Source organism: Drosophila rhopaloa, unplaced genomic scaffold (genome assembly GCF_018152115.1).
Source record: "Drosophila rhopaloa isolate 14029-0021.01 unplaced genomic scaffold, ASM1815211v1 contig_3, whole genome shotgun sequence".
NCBI classification, from domain to species: Eukaryota; Metazoa; Arthropoda; class Insecta; order Diptera; family Drosophilidae; genus Drosophila; species Drosophila rhopaloa.
The window spans coordinates 14346991-14368722 of record NW_025335123.1 but is presented as its reverse complement, the minus strand read 5'-3'; the positions used below and the strand labels follow the sequence as shown (position 1 = coordinate 14368722).

Here is a 21732-nt window from a genome sequence, read left to right as displayed (position 1 = left end):
TCTTGGTGACTATTTTTTTAAAGTTTGTGCAAGAAAAGTGAAATGGTACGAGATATTTTTTTTATTGTGACTGAAAAATGGCGAAAGCAAGCGGGGAAACCGCCAAAATGCATTGTAGAAGCTAATTCCGCATGGTTTTCTCTGAAGTAAGCATTTACTGAGAATCCATATTTGCAGGGCTTTAAAACTCTAAACCCACAAAATAGTATTCACCGCTTGTATAAGCATAAAGTATCACCGATCAAAAATCAGAACCTGGAGCTCTTCAATAACCAAAAAAAAGAAGCGTGGAGGTTTGTTTTATATGAACAAGATCACCAAAACGTAATGTACAAATATAATAGCCGAAAGCTACGTTTTATATGTATTTAATAACTAAACTGTAGCATATAATTGATTTTATGATAATTACAAAAGCTTTTAAAAGGAGTTTTAAACTCTTCGAAAGAACAAGTTGGAAATTCTTTAACTATTAACCAGTTCAATCAGACAAGTACAATATTTGACCATTGTTTAACCTTGTTGTTCATGTTAGTTCTCCAAAAACATTTTTTATTCATAAAGCGCAGGTTCTGATTCTTAAAAAGTGTGATACGTTGTGTTTATTTGGTAAATGAGGAACAATATGTATAGGGCAGCTAGCATTTACCTTGTGATGCCAGAAAAGGCTCAGGGAAAACGTAGATAGGCAAATATTTACCAGCAGCCCATGTGCTTATGTTGCATTAAAACAAAATGAATCATATACTCCTTCCAGGTGCATTTAACCATAAAAGAATACAAAAGTTGAATCTATTTTGGATTTTGTTATCTAGATTTCCATATTCAATGGTATCAAATACGGTTTCCTTATTAAAACAAACCATTGCAATGTATAGATATATTTGTTGATACCTCACAAACAGATGAATTCAACAAAGTATCAAATTGAATTCTTTTTTAAACAACAAAGTATCAAATTGAATTCTATGTTTAAAGAATTTGTTAAAAAACCAACTTCAAACAATATGTGAGAGATTAAGTAGCATAGAAACCATTTAGATTTGTAACTTCCTTGCATTTTCAACAGAAATACCTTAACTTTGAGAAATCTTAGCAGACATCTAAACTAGTATTGATTACCTTCACAAAAAACAACTATATTTACCAAAATACAAATTAGGTTTATGGTACACAAGGTATTTTGTTTGCTTTGATTTGATAGAAACTATTCCATATAATCATTTTTATTAGATACTCTAGCTTAAAAGAGTTGTGTACTTTCATTAAGAAGGTTAGGAGTATTAATAACAAAAGAATTTGGGCAACAATACAATGAATGAAAACTAAGCCACATGTGGAGTTTTTGGTATCACAGTTTTAGAGATATTCTTTCAGTGCCTCTAAACCTTTCTTAACTTTAGGTATCCCCAAATGAAGCTTCTCAAACTGTAGCGGATTTTGTACACAGCTTTTAAAGGTTCTTGACTGTATGTTCTGAATTTGAATATTGCATACTTTCAGGAATCAATTCAGGAAAAAAACTAAGGTTTTTAAACATTTATTTGTTATTTATTTTTTAAATTACCATTAAAAAAAACTGACATTCGACCTCGCTTAAGGTAACGTATTCTAAGAAACATGGGTTCCGAGAGTCTCAGCTGGGACCCCAATATAGTTGATTTTTATTGGGGTCAGCAGTGACTGCCTCTCGAAGCCCGGTTTAGCAAGCAAGATAATATCGTACAACAAGCAGTGATTGATTGGTTTATGACTACGAATCGGTTCTCATTTGTCGCTCGATTTGACTAACAGTACAATTTACAATGTATAAAGCGTTCCACTTAAACTAAGGGCGTTTTTGGGGAGGAGTTGGATGGACGGAATTGGGATTCGGGATTTGGGAATATCGCTGGGGTTACTAAACATATTGCCACTAAATGCTAAGACATTTACAAGTTATAGCTAAGAAAGACTGTGTTGTGTGCAGACTAATCGGAGTGTGGATGCGGCTTAAGGGCAGTGCTGCTGGGCTCTGAGGCTAGTGTCGTCGCATCCTGGGACTCCGTTCTCGAATCTGCAACATCATCTTTTTTCGCCACCTTCGCAGAGGGTCGCTTGATCAGCAGCTTCTTCAGATTCTGGAAGGGCGCATCGAAGAGCACTGTCAGGGCCACGGAGGCCAGGAAGATCGATATGAATTCGTTGGTGTCGAGCTGGGGTAAGTAAAACAGTATCATTAATAGATGAATTCTAAAAAGGAGTTCCACCTCCATTGTAATAAATACTCACAATAATCGAAACAAAGTTGTAGTAATGGTGAATGTGACGCCTTCGGCCGACATTAAAGAAGAACACGGGGAACTGCGTCAGGTAAATGGCGTACGATAGCTTCGTGGACACCTGGAAACCGCGCCAGGCGAACAGCTTCGTCAGTTTATCTACTCCCGGAGGAAATCAAAAAATTAGTAATGCAGAAGCAGAACAAAGAGATCACCCAGTCGAACACCCACTTGTGTATCCATTGTGGGAGACGAAGACGATCCAGGAGAAGAACAGGCACCAGGCGATCGGCGCAAAGGCGGCATATATGGCCGCATGCGTGGAGTTGTACACGTAGTTGATGTCCCCCATGGGTGCGGGTCCCAGGAGCGAGGCCAGGACACAGGCGGTGGCCACCAGCCATCCGAGTCGCAGCTGCAGGCTGCTCAGCTTGGCGTTCTGGTACTTGCGCAGCACATAGCCCAACAGGATGCCCATGATGTACACCGTGGAGCGGTGGGGCGGGAACGAGTACATGTAGTCGGCGGTGCGGAACAGGCGTTGGATACTGCGGATATCACAAAATAATAGCGGATTAGACTAGTCTAGTCGGTGCTATATGAATTTGTGTATTTGAAGACGTTATTATCACCTTCGATCAAAAATTTTAAATGAATCATCAATCAAAATGGATATTTCACCATGTATATACACCATTACAATTTAATGTATCTAGCTTCAACCTAGTTCCTAGTTTCCTCTTCTACCTTAAGAATTTACTTATTGTAATATGAACAGGAACAAGAAATAACCACAAGCAAAGCTGGTCTTAAGAATTTGCGTTCTATAACACTGATTTATATATGTAAAAATAAATTTATCACACTCGGAAATAGTTTCATATAATTATCCTAAAGAATTTACGGTAACATATGTACAATTTCAAGAGATAACCAATTTAAACCAAACTGTGCTAAATAATTCGCTTTTGAAAACACTATCTTACTGGTTAATCAATTCCATTCTTATCTGCCAACTTACTTGGTGCCAAAATAAATGTAGTTGGACAGCTGGTTGACAATCGTTGTGTAGTACCGAGCCGCCGTTCCCACGGTGCAGAGGAGCAGCAGGGTGAAGAGACCCCGTCGTGGCCACCGCCAGAGTCCCAGGATGAGGAGCGGAGCCACTGCGAAGAGCTCCGTGTCGATGCCCAGATGGTGCGTGTGCGTCAAGCACATCTCGCTAAAGCCGAAGTAGTTGTGGATAAAGAGCAGGTTGCGCCACCAGTTCTTCTTGCAGATGTCCGCATGGTGGCCCACCACGAGGTTCCACTGTGGTCCACTGCCCCACAGGGGCAGCACATATGTGCAGAACAGGATCAAGGCGGCCAGGGGCGGAACAATCCTGCAAATGGGTATGTTAGTCACTAAATAACTGATACTAATTATGGTTTTCCTACCTCATCAGCCGACTGATGTACTCGTTCTTGAGCCTAATGGGCTGCTGCTTCATGAGGCGACCGAACAGGGAGTAGGCAGTGAGCATTCCGCTGAAGAGCAGGAAGGGATCCGTGTACAGGGAGGCAGCCCGTCCAATCACCGTCCACGGCTGGCCCAGACTCTCCGACATGGCCGTGCGGTTGTTGTACGGATTGAAGAACATGGCCATCGACTTGTGCGAGAAGATCAGCATGATGGCGTTCAGAAACCGAATGCCATGGACCGCCTCAATGTCCCCCGGAGCACTGCTCGTGCTGAACAGCCAGCGCAGGTTCTTGTCCAGCGAAAATGCCGTGAGCCAGGCGTCTGAAAATGGAATTGACATTTTTCACATTTCATATTATAAAATTCTGTTTAAATATCAACAGCTTTGATTGAAGTTCATAGCAAATTAAGGATGAAACATCGCGTGATTTCATAAGATTTAAAAATAATTTGTAAACAGGCATAACCAAAAATCTTTAGAGATTCCAATCTTAATCTTAAAGGATTTTTCAGACAATTTTCGCGGGAACCGTTCGAAATATTATTAAGAAAAGAAAATATTAATCATGTGCGGTAAAAAACCTTAATATGGAAGATTTTGGTGTTCGATGAATATATTTTAAGCAAAATTATTAAAAGTTTGAGGCTCAAAGTTTTCGTAAAAATTACTTATACGATCCGTTGATCAAAGGCAACTTTACGTATGAGTGATAATTTTTTAAACTTAAAACGCTTTAATGTACATATTGTTTTACTGATAATATCACATTTATATGAAGCTATTTATCTGATTTATGTATAATTAAATAATTTAAATAATGCTTTAGTATTTAGGTGATATACTCTATCGGTAACATTAAGAAACTCACTCTGCTTGGCCTGCGACTTGGTGGATCGATCGTAGATGGTGGACAGGATCGCCACTGAGAGCACGAGGACGAAGAAGCGGACCGCCCAGGTGGTGTTCCGGTCCCAGGGTCGCTGGTCGCGCACCTGGCACATCTGCGGCTCCACGCGGACATTGAAGGTGATGCCCGTGGCGGCGGTCTGGTTGGCCAGGAACTCCGCCACACTGAACTCCACATCGCGGGCCGAGCAGCCGGAGGGCACGCAGAGACCCCAGTTGATCAGTGAGTACCGGGGCACTCGGTGACCGGGCTGGAATAAATCAAATCAGAACGGATTGTTCGGTTAGCGATAAGCTATCGGTCGATGACGCAGGCGGGCTGTCCCATCCTCCAGGTTAATGGAGTGCTGAATCAGCACAGCTAAACAATAAACAATGACTAGTTGAGCGAGACTTAAGGCAATTCAATTAAGCCAGGTCGCGTTTGATCCGGTTATTCACTTTGCTGGCATTTTTACAATTAAAATTAACTTTTTTAACCGTAAATTACATATTTCATTCATTCATATTACAATTTTCATTCCTTTAGTTTAATTATTTCCATTAATTAAAAGGATTAAGAATAATCATTATTTATCATTACAAAATAACGTTTAGGAAAATAATGTATATAAATATGTACACCGAAAAAATGGCATGAAACTAATGAATTCATAACCATTGATATTGAATACGTATTAACTATTAATTTTTAAAATATCAAAAAAAATCTTTCGATATAAAAATATAACACAAAACGGAACATTTATAATCTGCTCAAAAGATAAACTACCAAATATAGTCTTTATATTATTATTAATTAATACATAAACCATAATATTGCCTGCAAATTATTTTAAAATAACGCCCATTAAAATTAATATATGGGTTATTTTTTTTGAGTGTATCCTGTACGCTTTTTTCTGGTATATGACACTTTATTTTTAAAAATGTATTTATTTTGTAATTACTTTAAAGAAAATAAAACAAAAGTACAAGTTCCATACCATTTTTTTAACGATCAAAAAAGAGTATTTTAAAATATATCACCACTTTATTGAAAACATTAAACTGACATAAAAGCGATACGTCAAGAACAGGACCGAATTGTTGCCTAAATGATTTCAGATCACAAAAATACATACACATAATTCACATTATTGGTGACATAAGTGAATAAATCACAGCAAACAATTCATATTAAAATGGTTTTTTTTTCTCCCTGTATATCCGATTTCAGGGTTCACTGGCCGAGCTTCGCTTAGAGAGCTTCGATTCGATTTCTGCGCTGTGATTTGTGATTTGCATTTTACGGCCATCTATCGCCTTTGATTATTTTGCTTTGCTTTGGCATTTTTCGTCTTTGGTCAAGTTCAATGTCGAAGTCGAACGTTTTAGCGGCCCAATGCTAATCAATCTAATTGGCCATATTATAACTTGCACTTACACAAACAAAAACATTGATTTAAACTAAGACGGGAAACAAATCTTTTACAAATAAAAAAAACTAAGGCTAAAGTAATTTTTAAAAATCAAAAAATTGCCCATTACTTATTCCCTCAATACTGTTGTTTTTCAGGTAAACCAAATTCGATGAGACCCAGTGATTCAGCTTACTCCCTTGATCTGCCATCTCAGGCACGTGCTCCATTAAAGGAACCTCGATCTGGAGGAACTGAAAATCTGGATACTCTGGATACTCACGTCATTGAACTCGCTTTTGAAAGGCCCGTGGGATTGAATCAGCTTGAAGAAGCTCTGCAATCGCTTCGAGTTGTGGGGCAGAACTGGTTGGGCGTAGGCCAAGCAATACTGGCCACGGATAATGGAGTCCTCATCCCGATCCTGCTCCAAATCCTGATCCTTCATCCGCTGCTGAATGCCCAGGCACTGATCGAAATCGCCGGGTTGATTGATATTGCCATTCAAGATTCCGGAGTTCAATTTCCCACTGGCATCATGCACTATTTTAAAAAGATTAAAAAAAAAAATTTTAATTCAATTCCTATGTTGTAAATTTATAATTTAATGCTGATACTTTAAGATTTTATCTACTGACCCTAAAATACTAAATTTCTCCGAAAGTTTCTTCTTTAAAATCATTAAACAAAAGGAGTATTCCACTTTTATGTATCCTATCGCCTTTGTATTTAATTGTTCCTATTTTGTTTCTAAAAACAGCCATAAACTTTGCTATAAATGCAAATTAAATTTCTCCCTTCTTCAATGTAGTTCAATTTTATTTCGCTTAAAATTAACCACACCTCATTCGTTGTTAAGTTTTAATACTAAATAAAGAAAAAATCTTGTTGATGAAAAGCATTAAACTAATGTCAATAAACTTTAGAAGAAATTTGCATTTTTATATGACTTTCTTGAAAACGTTGATTGATTTCTTAGGTAAAAGAAATTCCCAACAAAGATGACATATCTTATGAATACATGAATATTGATTGTTTAATTAAGTACGTGGCTATAGGACTTAAACTATTTAGTATGTAGTTTGATCCAAATAAATTGGTACTTCTTATGTATCAGTCTTAAAGCCTACAGACAGTTTTAATAACTATTCAGTTTATATTAATTGAATCTCCCCGGCCTTAAAGTAAGATAAAAGAAATATTTTCAACATTAATCGTGATAATCATATCATATAAAATCACTTCAAATATGATCTTCAAAATAAGAGACCTATTATAATTTCTAAATGTCAAGTTCTGTATTCATGTTTTGATCTTAGCCTTAGAGAATTCTTCTTATTCATTCCATTGGAGATTCCTCGAATAGCTGAAAATGTGATCCATTCACGTTTCGCTTTCGGGTCTCCATTTGGAGGTGGTTGGGGTGTGGGACGGTGGGCGGTGGGGGGTGGGCGGCGGTGACCTTGACTGTGATCGCAACTCGTAGTGTTTTTCGTTCCGATTCTAAGCCTCAGTCGACGTCGACGTTGCGGTCTTTTGTGTCAAGTTCGCGTTCGCTGTTGCAATTGCAATCGCTATTTTCGCTGATGCTTGCAATTTTGCTGCTCTTGGCTGGAAATTCGCTAGATGCAACTGGCTTTGCCACATGCTCGGTTGTGCGAGTGTGAGTGCGAATGTGGGTAAAGTTCGACGGTTGGCCTTCACTTTAGATCACACACAGCTGCAGTCACAGTGCGGGTCAAAAATATAAGTCAAATATTTCCTAGATAATTCTAAATTTATTTTAAATATTTTTTACTACAGTAACTCATGTAACTATAAATAATTTTCATGGGTTGAAAACAGTTCCAGTGTGCTTTAAAAATATTATCATTCCTTTAAACTGATTTACAATTTATTGTTACATTTTTTTAATAATGCTTATACACATAATACCACTATTTCCAAAACGTATATACTTAATTTTATTTTATTTAACTATATTTTTAAGAATCTAGGCATTCTTTAAAATTACAAGAATTTTATTTTGTATGCATCTTATTTGGAAACTAGAGGATTAATGGTTGCTAGCCAATACAAGTTATAAGTTCATTTCCACAAAATGTATATAATTTTTAATTACATTAAATATCCACCTTTTAATTTTAATTGGTATATTCCATTCAATGTTATTGTATTCCTACACTACTATTCTCTTGCCCATAACTGTATCATTTGATGCATTTGACTTTGGGGTCTTTCGATTCATGTCGACTCGTCTGGCGGTCACATCCAAGTTGCCAGTTGGCAATGACTCGAATTCGAGCCGAACGTCCCCCGACTGGTTATACGGTTCTACGGTTCTATGGTTCTATGGGTCCAGCATCAGGCAAACACCTCTCCACCAATCCAACTATCCATCTAACCGTCTAACCATCTATCCACTTGCAGAACTAGAACCCCAGCGGACTTCTGCTGGATCTGGCTAATTTGTTTGCTGTCGTGGGGCGGCCTTGCCAGCCAGTTGCCCCCACCACCTCTCAATTCAAGTTTGTTTTTAGTCAGATTTTGTATACTCACTCTTCAGTGCCCACAGATCGAAGTTGTCCAAGGCGTTCAGAAACTGATGCATCTGGCGACGACATAGCGACGAGGCATCCGGATTTCTGGCGGAATCGAATGGTTGCGTAATCGCCAGAAAACGCCTGCCAATGTTGTATAAATAAACTGAAATGCAAGATATTTCATTAATTTAATATTTTAAGTGTTTACATTGTAGCGAATTCAATTTTTTCCAAGATAAACAGGCATTAAAATTAAAAAAGCCTAAAGCTTTCTCTTGATTGTTTATTATAAAGATATATATTTTTTAAATACACTTCGAATACAAAATGTATCAAAAATAATTAGGAAATAACAGAACGCTATTCTTAAATTTTAAATTGTAGAAACTAGTTTGTGTACAAAACAATTCATTAAAAAAACTTCAGTTACTGAATTTTCCGATATTATTTAAAGTGGGCAGTTAAGTAAACTACTAGAATTGCAACTTTTCTGCCCACTCATTCAGCACAATGCTGCCCACTTGGATGCCATATTTGTGTGTTATAAATATTGCATTGAAATATATACAAAATCACCACTGGAGCTCTAATTTATGTTGTTGTTCTGTTATGGAATTTATTGGGCAAACTTAAAGAAAGGAAGTTGGATTTCACATAAATACTAAAATGAAAAACACTTGTTGTTTAACCAACCTGTGATTCACTGTAACCCATATAAGCGAACGTTGTTGCAAGTCAGACAAGCCATAAAATTATTATTCATATTTACAAGCAAACTCTAACCCGTGATCATCAAATATTAATACTTTTCTAACGGCTCGAAAAAGCACTCGGGTCCAAGTGGTTACTTTTGTGCTATAATTTAAACAATCATCATAACCAAAATTACAATGTATCGGAAACGGAAAATTGCTCCATATAAAAGTGATTGGTATTCGTAATCATCGTTTTTGAATGTGCTATTTTTTCGACATATGCCAATTTTTGATATGCGCTTTAAAAAAATAATTGTATATCAAAATGAGTAAAGGATATTTGTAATTTACTTTGAAAACGCAATCACAACGCTAATGTTTATTAATTTTGTATTATTATAAAACTATCTTACGTAATCTCAAAAAAACAGCATTGAAAGTAATTTTTGTTGAGTCTTACGAAAGAATATGCATGATTTAAAGCCATTTTGCATAGTTTTTCGATATGTAAATATTTTTTGCATAAGCCATTTAAAAAATTTGGGTTACAATAAATTTGGCATAAGCCATAACTGGCAATTATTAACCATTAAATAAATGTTTGTTAATTTCAAAATTATTATAGTTCATAATATTGAACTAATTCGTCAAATCAAAAACTTCATATTTTGGAAATATAATTGAAAATCGATTATTTTATGCATGTTTTTCGTGCACTTTTCGAGTGTATTCAACCGGAATTTTATAAATTTGCATACATATATTTGAAATGGCATTCGTTGAGTATTAAAAATACAACTGGTCGGTAATCATGTTCCCTTTATCGGCTGCAGGCTATTCACGCCTTTTAAGGCAGTCCACATGCACATGTGGCCACCAAATTGGACAAGGTCAGGCTCCTGGGCACGTGGCAGTGGAGAACAGGAAGTCGGGTTTTCGGGCCATCCATTCAGATCTCAGATGGACAATGAGGCGCCGCCATCTGGCCAAAAATATTGCCTAGTAGATGGATTGAATGGAACATCCCACTGGATCTTGGAGTGTCGCCAAAGCGGCATCAATTAGAATGCCAAAGCTGTGCCCCAAACCGATTAACATTTTCATTATCATGGTGGAACTGTCGCCGAACTGGCCACTTTTTATGCTAGGCAGATCTCATTTGGAATGCGGATCGCGTGGCTCCAGCCATTGAACATCGATCCATCAGTCGCCGCCTGCATCCGTCTTTTTGGGGCGTAGAAGGGGGGTTTAAAGGGGGTAGAAAAGGGGCTAGAAAAGGGGTAGAAAAGGGGGTTTAAAGGGGGTAGGAAAGGGGTTTTAAAGGGGCTGGAAAAGGGGGTTTAAGGGGACTAGAAAAGGGGGTTTTAAAGGGACTGGAAAAGGGGGTTTAAGGGGACTAGAAAAGGGGGTTTTAAAGGGGCTGGAAAAGGGGGCTTAAAGGGGGCTTTAAGAGGGCTTCAAAAAGGGGCTTCAAAAAGGGGATTCAAAAAGGAGAAGTCGGCATACTGGGCAGTCCCCAAAGTGCTAAAATGCGTCAGAGTGCGACGAGATCTGACTGCCGAATGCCAAATGCCACCACCTGTCGTCATATTCTATATATACGGTCTAAACTAAATTTGGAAAAACTGGCCGGCTGGAAAGAATGGAGAATTCAACGCCCGCTCTCCGATCAATTGTTAGTCCCGGCATGAAGATGTGCCAACCAACAATGGCAGCCGTGCGAAACATTTACAACCGACTCGGTTCCCTTCGCTCATTAGCATCGCAAATTATGAAGATTCTGAGACATTGATATGACAAAACAGATCTTTAGGATAGTTTGTAAATGTCGTGAGCCGGTGAGCTCCCTTGAGCGGAATTCCAATGTTCTAGGAAACAATTTATTCAATTACACCAACTACATAATTTAACTACATCAGAAATGCCAAGTAAGTTATTTAACCAAAAATAAAACAAATGAGAAAATTTTCAAAAATAATATTAGATCAAATAAAAAAATAAAATAATATAAAATAAAAATATTTGACTATAAAAAATAATTGTTTATCGACCCTTTTATTTGATTCATAATATAATCCATGATTAATTCTTGTTTTTGAGGCACATGTTTAAAAACATCGTAAAAAACTACAAGAGATACCAAATAGACAAATTTAACAAGATCGTAAAAACTGCAAGAAACCAATAGTGCCAAATGTTACAACCAACGAATTATTATGCAATACATTTTGGGAATTTGTAAAAAGCTTAACTATGACCAATAAAATTTGGGGAATGGAACATTTAAGCATTGCAATCGTTTATGAACCTCCAAAACTCCAGTGTAATCGTAAATACTGAACCATAAAACCCAAGACAATTTCCTGTTGCCACAATGAAATGAAAAGTATTCGACGGCAGTTGAAAAGTGAAAATGCCAACTAAACGCCGAAATTGTGGCTCAGACATATGCTAAATGGCCGCCAGAGAATGTGGTGCTAGTGCCATGTTAAACAAGAATCGCACTTTGGACCGCAAAGTCAACACAAGTGGCAACTGACTGCCAGTTGGCGGCTTAATTAACCGTCTATCTCGGCTGAGTGTGCGTTTCGTATTCGTCTCTGACCCACTTGGCCGTGCTGCTAACTTAAAACTGAACAAAACTGAAACAACTGAGCTCAGAGCCAACTAACTGCCAGCTGGACTCTCGCAAAAATATTGGCCAATTCCTGGCCAACGCAATCCTTGGCGCTGCATTCTAGTTGCCGGATCTGGTTTTTTCTTTCGGCCAGCCAGAATCGCAGCGATTGTAATGGCCAACTGTGGCGGTGAATGGGCCATTAATGTCTGGGCTGCTTAGCTTAGAGTTATACACCAATACGTGTTTGTTTACGATCATCGATCGCGTTGATAGTGCAAAATGGGCCGGGCTTGTTTGCCAACATGATTTCATGTTGCCAATTAGCAGCGGCCCATCTCGCAAAATCCATCTATTTATTTGCACCTTGGCTGGAAACAATCGAAACAAATCGATCAGCACTTGTCACTTTGTTCTCGTTAACATTTCGCCGGCTACTGCAACGAATTCACGATCGACTTCGACCCAGGAGTTCGGTTAGCCCAGCTTACACAGAGAAAAACGGCCTGAAACAGCATTAAATATTTATATACAAAAATTAGTACTAAATAAACTATTAAATTTTAAAACAATTTTAAATAAATGTGGTATTGATACTTAAAAAAAAAAACTTTATAACAAAATTATATTTCGGGATCAACACTCATTAAGTAAGGTTTATTAAATATTTCATATTTTATGCAATTAAAAATATAAATATATGTTTTGTTACACTATCCAGTTTTATTAAATTAAATTGAAATATCAAATATTGTACATCAACATCGAAATTAATAATATTTTTATATTTATCCCGTATTAAATTTAAAAGTTTAGATAGAACTTTAAAAATGTAATATCCATAGGCATGTAATCTATATTAAATATAAACATTTCTAACAAGAAACCATTTTTGACCCCCAACATATAAACATATAAACATAAAACCCAACGTTAGATCGATAAATAATTTACCGTAACTAACTTGATCTCACACTTTTTGTTCGGTGCACCGCAACTCAGCTTAACTGGGCTTTAAAGTCAATATTTACCAAGTCAATTGGCAGTTTAACATTGGGTTGCCACCGAGCGATCGTAGCCCCGTGAAAAACAGCTTGTTGAGCTGGCCAATTTGCCACCGTTTCGAAGTTCTTGTTATCTCAACGGGTAATATATATCTTAACCTTTCGGTCGACTCATCGTCACTGTCATTTCCATCACCATAACTATTAGGTAAATTTGTTGCGATTTTTTTTTTTTTTTTTTTTTGGCGGATAGTGTGAAACATGCTTTGCGTTTTATGACAGCCTTTAACGGTACTTGGGGCCTGGTCAAGTGGTCGCGTACTTATGGATAGCTGATGATGATGATGGGTTGGAGATATTCATATGGTATACTCATCGCAGGCGCGACAAAACACAACAGCAACAAATCGGCGACAAGCACTCGGCGAAGATCAATTACAAACAAACGAGCCACAAAGTGGGTAAAAAACCTAAAACCGAAACCAAAAACCACTTAAGCTGGGTTTAGCGACTGGGCTGGGCCACTTGGATTTATTTTTATGCGACTGCGACGCGAATGGGAGGAAAACATCTTCATTGGACAATAACACTCAGAATTGGCGCTTCTAAACGATATTCGTTTCGCACTAACGGGTGTGGAGAGCTCTTGCGGAAGTGTGTTGGGATAAAGTTGGGAAATCGTGGTGGTAATCAATGAAAAAGTGAGAAAATCTAAGGTTACGATATTCGTTACGATATTCGTTACGATATTGGATATAACTTCTAATTACAACACTCAATTCACTTAGATACATGACTTTTATTGACTATTAAAATTTATTTACGATATTCGACAAACAGGTTGGAAAAAGTATTTTTTAATACAGGCCAATTCAATTTCATTGAAACGATAAAAGGATTATGATTGTATTACGTGCATATCGACATATACGACATTCAACACAAAAAGTTGGAAAAACAAATCTGATTAAATTTAAGACAATTAATTAAAACGAATAAAGTAGTATGATTTATTTACAATATTTCGTCAAATAGTAAGAAGAAACCAAAAATAATTATTCAATTATTATTAATTATTTAAAGTAAATGCGTTTCACGACAACAAACTTTGCCAAAATACAAACATCGTTGCAAATATACACTTGACATAAAAATCCTTCTTAGCCACTGAAATATAATAAGATGCTGCTTAGCAATTAAAATAATTACATCTGTAATTTAAGGCGATAACAGTTGAAACAATTATATGGGTAAAACCTCCAAATTTGTGTGTTCGCTTACGTGAGACTCGACCTTATCACATTATGCAGAGCAAAATGCAATTAAATACAAAAAAATAAAATTGTTTCGTTTACGTGAGACTTCGCACATTGCCTTGGCCAGACGCTCCAAGGAACCATCGAATATCGGAGTGGGAATGGTAATCCCCAAATAATCATCCAAAAGGTCCTAACTTTTAGTGCAAATATTTGCACCGGATAAGAAAATAAAGAGCCAGTCAAGGCCAAAACTTTTAACAAGAATAAGTGGTTAACAAAAGGCGATATGTCGATTAGATAAGCGCAGATTTTCAATGTGATTTTCGGGATGGGCTGTGAGGAGAGTCTCTACAGCCGGAAGTGGCCAAAAGGTGCGTCATCGTGGGTACTCAAACTTACGATCTTACCTAAACTTATCAACGATCGCCATACAATTGATTTTATTTGACGCACGCGCCTCTTATGCAATCGTCGAACCACTGGCTGTGGGTCAATCGAAAACGGCATTACAATTGCAGAAATCGCTTGTCGAGAGTTGTCATGGCCCAAGGCCTCGACGTGGGCGGCGTGAGAAAGTGTATGTTCGATCGGTAATGGATCGGCCACTTGACTTACCCCGTTCATCCTCCTCCACCTCCTCCTGATCCTCATCATCTGTGGCCATTTGGTGTTCCATTTGATGGAGCGTGTAGTTACCAGGCGGTGTGGCATGCAGTTGACTGAGATTGGCCGTCTGGTATTCCAGGATCGTGGTGGTCGCATCATCGGCGAACAGCTTGAGACTATAGTTAACCTTATCCTCGAAGATCGAGGCTATTTTGCTCTCCAATTTATCGGCGGTTACATCGCCGGATTCGGTGGCGGCACTTGCTCCGCCCAGCAGGTTGTCGCCCAAATTGCAGTTGTCCTTCAGATTGCAGGTGGGCTGCACCACCCCATTGCAGGCCACAATGCCAGCCAAGATCAGGGTCCAAATGGCCAGCGACATCCTTGAGCCAGGATCCTTGATTGCCTCACGTATAAATGACTACTAATTTCCAGCAGTTCTCTGGCACATAATCACACACACACACACTGAACAATGAACAAAGGATGCAAACTCAAGAACACCAGAAAAAAATGAATATATCTCTATGCAATATATTTATTTAAAAAATATTCAAATCGAATATATCAAAAAGATGTAACTCCGGCGATCGATGATTGCTCGGATCGTTCGTCAGCGAATTAAATTAAGCGACCGCCAAGACGAAACATTCAACGTCAACTGATTGTCCAAATGCCGCCGAGCATACGAAGACCGCTCAGGTTCGGCGGTTCGGTGGTTCGGTGGTTGGGTTGTTGGGTGGTTCGGTGGATCGGTGTATCGGTGGTTCGGTGGTTGGGTGGTTCGACGGCTCAGCGGGCTGGCGGTTCGGGGGCCTAAGCCGGGGGCTCTATGTATCAGTCAGTATCTGTGTGCCGCTGCTCGTATATCTGTGCTTTAGCCACAGACCGAATTTCAAAACCAAATGCAAGCCTAATTTTGAACGAATGCCGTTGAGACTGCGGCTTTAGTGATTCCGATTCCGATTCGGATTTGGATTCCCATTCCCGATCCGATGGAAGCCCGAGACTCTGGGAATTGCATGACCCACTCACTGTTCACCTGCTAATTTGCCCGAGAATCCCAGACTCTTCTTCCCACATTCGAGATTATCTTTTCAGCTATCGGCTGCTAATTGTAAGTGCCATGGAAGCCATCCATAAGTTCCCAATTGCTGCTATCACATTTAAATGGCTATGACAAATTGCTCAACTGAAATCAAAAAGTATATGTCTTTTATCAATAGCAATCATCTTTATGCATTACGAGTAAGCAAAATAAAAATATTTATTACTTTAATAAAGTAACAATTTACGATATTGGGTTAAAACGATGCCGGAAAATGTTTGAGTTTTTGAGTTATAATAATGATATATTTTAAATGTCAATCAGGTGTTATGCCTTTCGACAAACAAGGTTTTTAGTTACTCTTCAGCATTTTACGATATTTAAATATATGACCCAGAAAAATGTAACAATAATTTAAATTCAAAAACAGAATTTGACCTTGAAAAGTATTACTAAGATTTCATATAATAGAATCTTAAAGAAATTTAAGAACAACAGAAAAATATAAGCTAATTCAAATAATAAAAGTAATTTTTGTATAAATATAAAAATAAATATAAATTGACAATCGAAACTGCAACTAAAATCAATAACCGCATATTAATGCAACATTTTAAATTAGGACTTTGTTCTCATTTCTGTGACATTAAAAATTGTAATAAATTTAACAAAACTCGATTTCGAAATTACCAAATTAGAATTAACTTTTGCGTTACACATAAAGAAAGGTGATTTTGCAAATTGGCATGACACGACAGAATCGATTGAAAAGTGAGACACTGCGTCGGAGAAAGATTCGTAGATTCCAGGGGAAAGAAAGGCGTGAATGACATCAGCAAATGGTATTTGACATATAAACAAAACAATCTAGAGGCCGAATTGACCATGAAGACTTTGAAGGGGACTTGGTGTGGGGGGGAGGGGGGATTACGATGTGTGGCAACAATTTCTTGCTGATCAATCGGCCGGCGCAAAAAGTTTGGAAACATAATTACAGGCGATCTGCCAACGTTGGCCAATAACTCGTTTCGATGACACCAGAAGAAAACGAGTTAGGATCATGTGGCGAAAAAAGAATAGCCGGATGACAGTCAAAAATGACCGAGGAATCCATCAGAACCCACCGTTTTCCACCGGTGGTGCAAAAGACAAACATTCGCAACACAAACTGACGCAAATCCATTGAAAGTGAGTCCGGTCTGGTCTGGTCTGGTCTGGTTGCCAATATCAAATTACCCAAGCCGACCTGACGCCGGCAATTTGCAGCTCGGTTAGCCATATACCTATTTACCCAGAGTCAGAGCTATGGATACAGTCGTATCCATAGCCATAAAGCGACTCTGGCCGGCGGGTTCTTGCAACAGGCGCCAATTGCAAGCGGAACCAGAGCAGTGCCAAAAACAAAACACACATCGCAGGCCCCCAAAAGCCCCCAGGCTTATACATAAGTATATGTATTTAAAAACTCGCAGCAAATGTTTAGACTTTGTGGTACCACATATTCAACTATCACAAAACTAAACTAACAAACAGTACAAAATATTAGACAATAATAAATATAATTCTATAAATATTGAATGCAAAATCCAAATATATAAAAAAATATATATGTTACTAAAATCAATCAAAAAAATCTAATAAATGTTAAAAAACTTATAATTAAATAATAAGTATTTTTTCAGTTAAATAAAATTTAAAAACTTGTTAAATGTATAATTCATGTCTAATTTCCCTTAAAACCAAATGAAAAACAACTTAAAGACTAATAAATAATCCAGTTTCATCACAACTTGAAAGCGAATTAAATAATTTATTGCTTTAATATGATTGTTAAGCTGGCGAACATTTATCAAGATGTGCATTAAATAAATTTTGACTAAATAGAATTTTTAAATGAATGAACAATACTGCTATTATGGGAAATAAATGTTTAATAAACTACCCATTCGACAAACTAGATTTACAGGGCAGCCGAAAATAACCATTCTCTTTCGTCGGGTGGCCAAAAAGAAGAATGTGGCAATTGACTCTGCGGCTGCAAGTACGATTCTACACAATAAGAAATGCCTAAGCTATTAAGAAAAAGAAAAACCTGTTATTTTACAACATTTTTTACATTTAAAAAAGTAAATTTATAAGATTTATACTTGGTAGATATAAACAAGTTAATAGTGGAAAATTCACTTTTGGGCGTTAGCATGAAAAGTTAAAAGTTATTTAATATTATAGTAAACTATTGGGAAATTTTTATTTTATTTTTATTTTTTTATTTTATTTCAATTAGGAATTAATAATAATACGTATGATGAAAAGATATTTAATATTATAGTATCTAATAAAGAAATTTAAATTTCTAGATTTAATTAGAAATTAATAATAATTATGTTGATTTTCAATTGGCATACAGTTTTTTTCTAACTGATGTTATGGCTATGACTATATGGCTATAGTTTTGGCCATGTCAGTTGGCCTGTGGCAATCTGAGCGAGTTTGGTTCCGCGGAACAACCAACAACCAACGTCGACGGCGACTCATTAACAGGCCAAGTTGCACGTTGCCTGCTGCTATTTTTCAAGAGGCAACAACCAACGTCCAAACGGCAACGTGCAACACTTGACTTGCGGCTCTAAAAAGTGTCTGACTTACTGACTGACTGACAAACCGGCGAACTGACTGCAGTTTGGCAATTGGGCAAGTTTGTGAAGTTTGCGTGGCTAGCTTTGCCAATTGAAATGTTGCCGTCTTGGCTTTTTGGCATTTCGTGCGAATTTTCCCGGCTGGCTCCATTAGCCATCTAGAATTCTTGTTTGCTTGGCCAAACAGAGGGCCCATCTCTTCCCTTCGCGGTGTAATATTGAATGCATTTTTTCAACCGGTTTTTTGGGCCCCTCTGGGCAGACAAAGAGCTATTTCCAAATAATGTCCAACATGCACCAGCAACACCAGCGACATCCAAAAGATCAGCGATCAATGGCGAAAGATCAAACCCATCAACGCGATGGCAACACTCGTGGATCGGCTAAAACCAACTAGGCGTATACGTATTGATAACACGATGTCTCTATTTGTTTGCATGTACAAATGTTTGCAGCGCAAACAAGATGCCACAAAACAATAAAACGTGGAAATGCACACGAAACACGGAGTTGCAATTCAAATACCAAATAGTGTGAGGAAAATGCAAAGTCAGCGCAAAGTTTTGTGCCAAAAAATAAAGTGATTCGGATATTAAGAACGCGTAAAAAAGAAGCAAAGTTAACAGTTTAAAACGAGGAGAATAAAGAAAGGTTAAAAAGACCAAATAAAAATAAAAGATAATTAAATTAAGATGTTTTGCTAAAAGAGAATTGCTTAATAAACTCAGCACAAGTTATGAGTAATGAAAAAGTTATTAGAAAACAAAGGGAAAAACAATAAAATGCTTAATAATGTTCAAAAATGAACAAAATATATTTGTTTTTTGAGTACAAAAACGTAATGGATATTATTTGTCGTGTATTTATTTTTTGTGTGGTTTTAAAATTCAGAAAAAAAGAGTTTGTACTTGTATATATTTATTTTTAAATTTTTTCACAACAAAACAAAGTAAAATACCAAATCGAATATTAATGAACTCCCAGCTTTGCTGAGTTGGTCCATTACAATAAACATTTAATCACTGATAAATATAAACAAATATCCATTTTTTTCCGCAGCAGAAACGTAGATATTATTATTAGACACACGCATCTTTTTCCATTTTTGGGTTTTCCAATCCAATCAAAAACTCACTTATGCTGGGCCGTCGTGGGAAGTCAATGGGTTAAATGTGACTCGAAAAGCCCCTGCATTCATCAATGCATTTTGATGATGGTGATCATAAATGCGGATGATAATGATGATGCCGATCAAGTTTGTGTCTTGTCTAAGTCTTTTGTTTCGCTGCAGTGGGGGGAGGGTATTGCGATATGGATTTTACACAGAGAAATATGAAATTTAAAGAAATAAATTGCCTTTTAAATATAAACAATTTCATAATATTTTTTAATAGTGTAAGCATTGATTTTCCTAACTTTATATAAATAATTATAATTTGTTTTTTTGTTTATTTGTATTTTAAAGATCTAATAGTTTAACATACATATGTACTTCTAAGAGCAAAATACAAATAAACATGGTAAATGAAATGGTTATTATCTATAAATTTCAGCCAATAATTTTTGTCAAGATTGGAATATGATAATTATATTATAATATATTTATTTTTAAACAAACATCTTAAATAAAATATTATTTTTGTGATCAAAATAAGTTAGTTTTAAGATCATAAAAATAATAATTTGAAATAGGCTTGATCTTTTTTGTAGTTTTTCAGTGTATATGCATTAGTGGGGCATACTATGCCCCCCCTCCCCCCATTCGCTTTCGCTTTCAACTCCTGCAGCGACCTTGGCAGTTGTAACCCATTTTCATTTTCAATTTCGATTTCGGCTTCAATTTCGCTTTCAACGGCGGCCACTGCAACGATTTGTATGTGGAATTTTAAACAGTTTCTTTGTCGCATTTCGTATTTTGTGTTGGCCACGCTATATGCATATGTCGATGTCTTTTTGGCTCTTGGCTGATAGCCCAGCTCCAAGTGTCTTGTTTGCTCGAAGGGCAATGGAGCTTGGCTAATTCGGATTGAGCCAGGCCCAAAAACCGGCCACGTCACCGGACATCCATCCATCCACATTGCATGTTCAACTCGTGTTTACTTTTCGCTTTATTTTTCTTATTTTTTTAATTTTTAAGCTTAATGGCTCTTTGTCCATTTAACGAGCTGAACTAATGCTAAAGTTCAAATTCAAATCGCGCTGCGTAATTAAATATAATTAAATTTAAGAATCTGCCCGGCGTTCTCCCTTTCAACATTGTTTTAGTCTCAGTTGTGGTCATGAATTTTGATTTAAATTTGTTTAATGCATGGATTTAATGAGCAATTAACTCGCATAATGCCCACAATCGTCAAATTTGCAGCACCTGAGGGCAGATATACAGGTTTATGCTCCGAAAAAAAAACTACTTTCAAAGAGTCCAGCGAACTTTGTTCTCCAGGTGGTCAGAAGATCATTGAGGAAGGCACTGGCGACCAATTAAAACTAAAATAGTGATTGATAGTCTTTAAATCACTTTTCTATTTAAAAAAATTGACACGCGACACCTGAAAAAGAATCTAAAACGTATGCCTAAGCTATTTTTAAACAAGCAAAGTTGTTAAATAATAATTATATATGGGTAAATTAAGTTATTTACAAACACATTTTAATACCAGCATTAATGTTAATATGCGAAAAAAACAATGCTTTGTTAATTAGCTTTAAACTACCGTAACTAAACAACATTTAATTTTGTATTTTTAGTATAGCTGGTAACAAATATTTGTATGCAAAAATGTAAAACTTAAAAACTTTAAATAAGTACATAATTACATAAAGTAAGTTATATTACCAATATTTATTAAAAGTGTGTGAATTCATAAAGCACAAAAAAATAAAATTTTTACCATTTTAAATTGATGCATTACTTGTCATACTTATGTATAATGAAAAACAAGAAAGGAAAGCTAACTTCGGGCGAAGCCGAAGTTGATATACCCTTGCAGAATACTCTGTAAATTATATTCTCCAAAATTATTCATATGATGCATTCTTAATACTCATAAAAAATCACAACTTTCTTACTTTAAAAACACCAAAGTTATGGCATTTCCAATCGTTCAGTTATATGGCAGCTATAGGATATAGTCGGCCGATCCTTATGAAATTTGATAGGTCGGATTGATTGGCCAAAAATAAAGCCCATAGAAAATCCCAACTTCCTAACTTAACAAACACCAAAGTTATGACATTTCCGATCAATCAGTTATATGGCAGCTAAAGGATATAGTCGGCCGATCCTTATGAAATT

The 21732-nt window shown here is 36.8% G+C and overlaps 1 protein-coding gene across 1 annotated transcript; it reads right to left on the bottom strand.

Moving 5' to 3' along the window:
- Positions 1–1524: 1524 nt before the first annotated feature.
- Positions 1525–15427, bottom strand: LOC108040513. The gene is made up of 9 exons (XM_017118012.2): positions 14766–15427; positions 8592–8738; positions 6316–6575; positions 4595–4883; positions 3701–4046; positions 3283–3645; positions 2493–2809; positions 2272–2420; positions 1525–2195 (listed from the first exon to the last, which is right to left on the bottom strand). Exons 1-9 carry the CDS (start codon positions 15136–15138, stop codon positions 1971–1973), a joined length of 2469 nt encoding a protein of 822 aa, XP_016973501.1. The 5' UTR covers positions 15139–15427; the 3' UTR covers positions 1525–1970.
- Positions 15428–21732: the final 6305 nt, after the last annotated feature.